Source organism: Silurus aristotelis, assembly GCF_946808225.1.
Source record: "Silurus aristotelis genome assembly, chromosome: 14".
Lineage (NCBI taxonomy): Eukaryota > Metazoa > Chordata > Actinopteri > Siluriformes > Siluridae > Silurus > Silurus aristotelis.
In genome coordinates this window covers 20137505-20139338 of record NC_139587.1, presented here as the reverse complement: position 1 = coordinate 20139338, position 1834 = coordinate 20137505, and the positions used below count along the sequence as shown (strand labels likewise).

Below are 1834 nucleotides of genomic sequence, written 5' to 3'. Positions count from 1 at the left end.
CTTGCTTGTCATTCGACTGAATCTCTTTAATTATATCCTGAGGCTCTGCAGATAGTTCTGTGACTGAATTAGTGTCACAAGACTCTACTCTAAGACTTGGTTGGTGAAGTGGTTCTATGAGACTCTCAGAATCACTTGTTTCAGGAGAAGGGTCTGCATGAAATGGAACTGATGCAGTCTCTGGAGTTTCTGATAAGACAGGGTCTGTCATACAGGCAGCAGAGAGATCATCAGTGCTGTGTGAGTGTATGCGGGTTGATGGAATAGGCAAGGCTGTTTCTCGGTCACCAAACACCGGCAATTTTGTCCGCAGCGTCTCGCCGGAGCATATCCCTCTCTCTTTCATTTGGCTTTCTCGAGTGGATCCTTCTGGCTTCGATGCCAGCTGTGACTCTGCAGTTTGGGTGGTGGTTCGCTTGCGTGCCAGCGAGCTTTGAAAAGTGGGGATACGAGAAGAGGGCTTTCCAGCTTTTCTGAATTCCTCCCCATCTGTCTTCTTTTCAGCTGTGCTCTTATCATCCTCCTCCTTCATAATCTGATGTTCATATGCTCCGACATCCATATCTTCAGGGTCCTGTAATGATAATTCACACATTCTGTTTATAGGTCTGGTCCAGTTTATTTGGTAGTATGTCAAACGAATTACTAAAAATCTCAAGACTGACAAAGGCTTTAAGGCATTAAGGCTAAATAAGCAATAAGGATTTAAAAAAAAAAAAAAAAAAAGGGTGAAAGGAGACAAAACAGTGCTCTCCTATGATGTGGTCAGGATGACTAGCCAGGTAACTTATAGGTTTGAAACCGAATGAGTTACATAACTAAGACTTGAATATTCATAAGAGCTGCATATGCAGATGGCTTTGGAAAAATTCATGCTAACTTACCATTATTTGAGGCAGTAATGACAACGTTGTGTACGCTAGCTTGTTTATTAAAAGTTCCGGGTTGTGAGTGAAGAGCCTGTAGAATAATTATGGTACCGACAGCTAACGCAGCTAGCAAGAAAGCTATAATAGGAAACTCCGTTCTCTCTATTCTTTCTTTCTTCCTTTCTGCTACGTGGCTGCGGGTCAGTACGGCGAAGGAGAGAGAGAGAGAGAGAGAGCGAGCGAGAGAGAGAGAGAAGAGAGAGAGAGAGAGAGAGAGAGAGAGGAGAGAAGAGAGAGAAAACCTCGCCTACTTTCCCCTAGCTCACTCCAACACCCACTGAATATGTCTAAATCTTTCCAGAGCACCGCAGTGTAAAAGCTCTATAAGTGTAAGCCGCCTGCGTCACTCAAATAAACAACCGCGCACGCTATTAATAACTAACAAACACACTGAAAACATTGGAGTTGAAACACTAACAACCAATGAGATGTTCGTTTTTTAACCGTTTGATGAAAACTGGACACAAACCGAAGATTTGCAGTTGATGAGCAAAATTGAAGCAACCGCGGTTTCCGGTTCTCACTCTCTATTGGTGCTGTGAGTGAGGGACAGGAGACTTGCTGTCCTCTAGGGGGAGACACACACACAAACACGCACACACACTGCGACACAAACTGCGACACAAACTAAGACTCACAAACACATGGACACACACACACGGGGACACATACTGCGACACACACACTGAGACTCACAAACAAATTAGATTAGATTAGATTAGATTAGATTTAACTTTATTGTCATTGTGCAGGGTACATGTACAGAGCCAATGAAATGCAGTTAGCATCTAACCAGAAGTGCATAGATAGCTTATTTACAAGTGGCAGTGTAATAAATAAGGTATGAGGTTATACAGAGGTGTAGTAATATGTACATATAACTAAATAAGGGTATATATAATGTG

The 1834-nt window shown here is 42.7% G+C and overlaps 1 protein-coding gene across 1 annotated transcript in view; it reads right to left on the bottom strand.

The window, feature by feature from the left end:
• Window positions 1–1610, bottom strand: part of pld7 (phospholipase D family, member 7) — a 7808-nt gene extending 6198 nt beyond the window's left edge. The window contains exons 1-2 of the mRNA XM_083561678.1: window positions 885–1610; window positions 1–574 (exon numbers count right to left, since the gene is read on the bottom strand). The exon at window positions 1–574 is cut by the window's left edge and continues 278 nt beyond it. Coding sequence (XP_083417804.1) covers window positions 1–574; window positions 885–887 — 577 coding nt within the window. The 5' untranslated portion in view covers window positions 888–1610. The remainder of the gene's footprint in view (window positions 575–884) is intronic.
• Window positions 1611–1834: the final 224 nt, after the last annotated feature.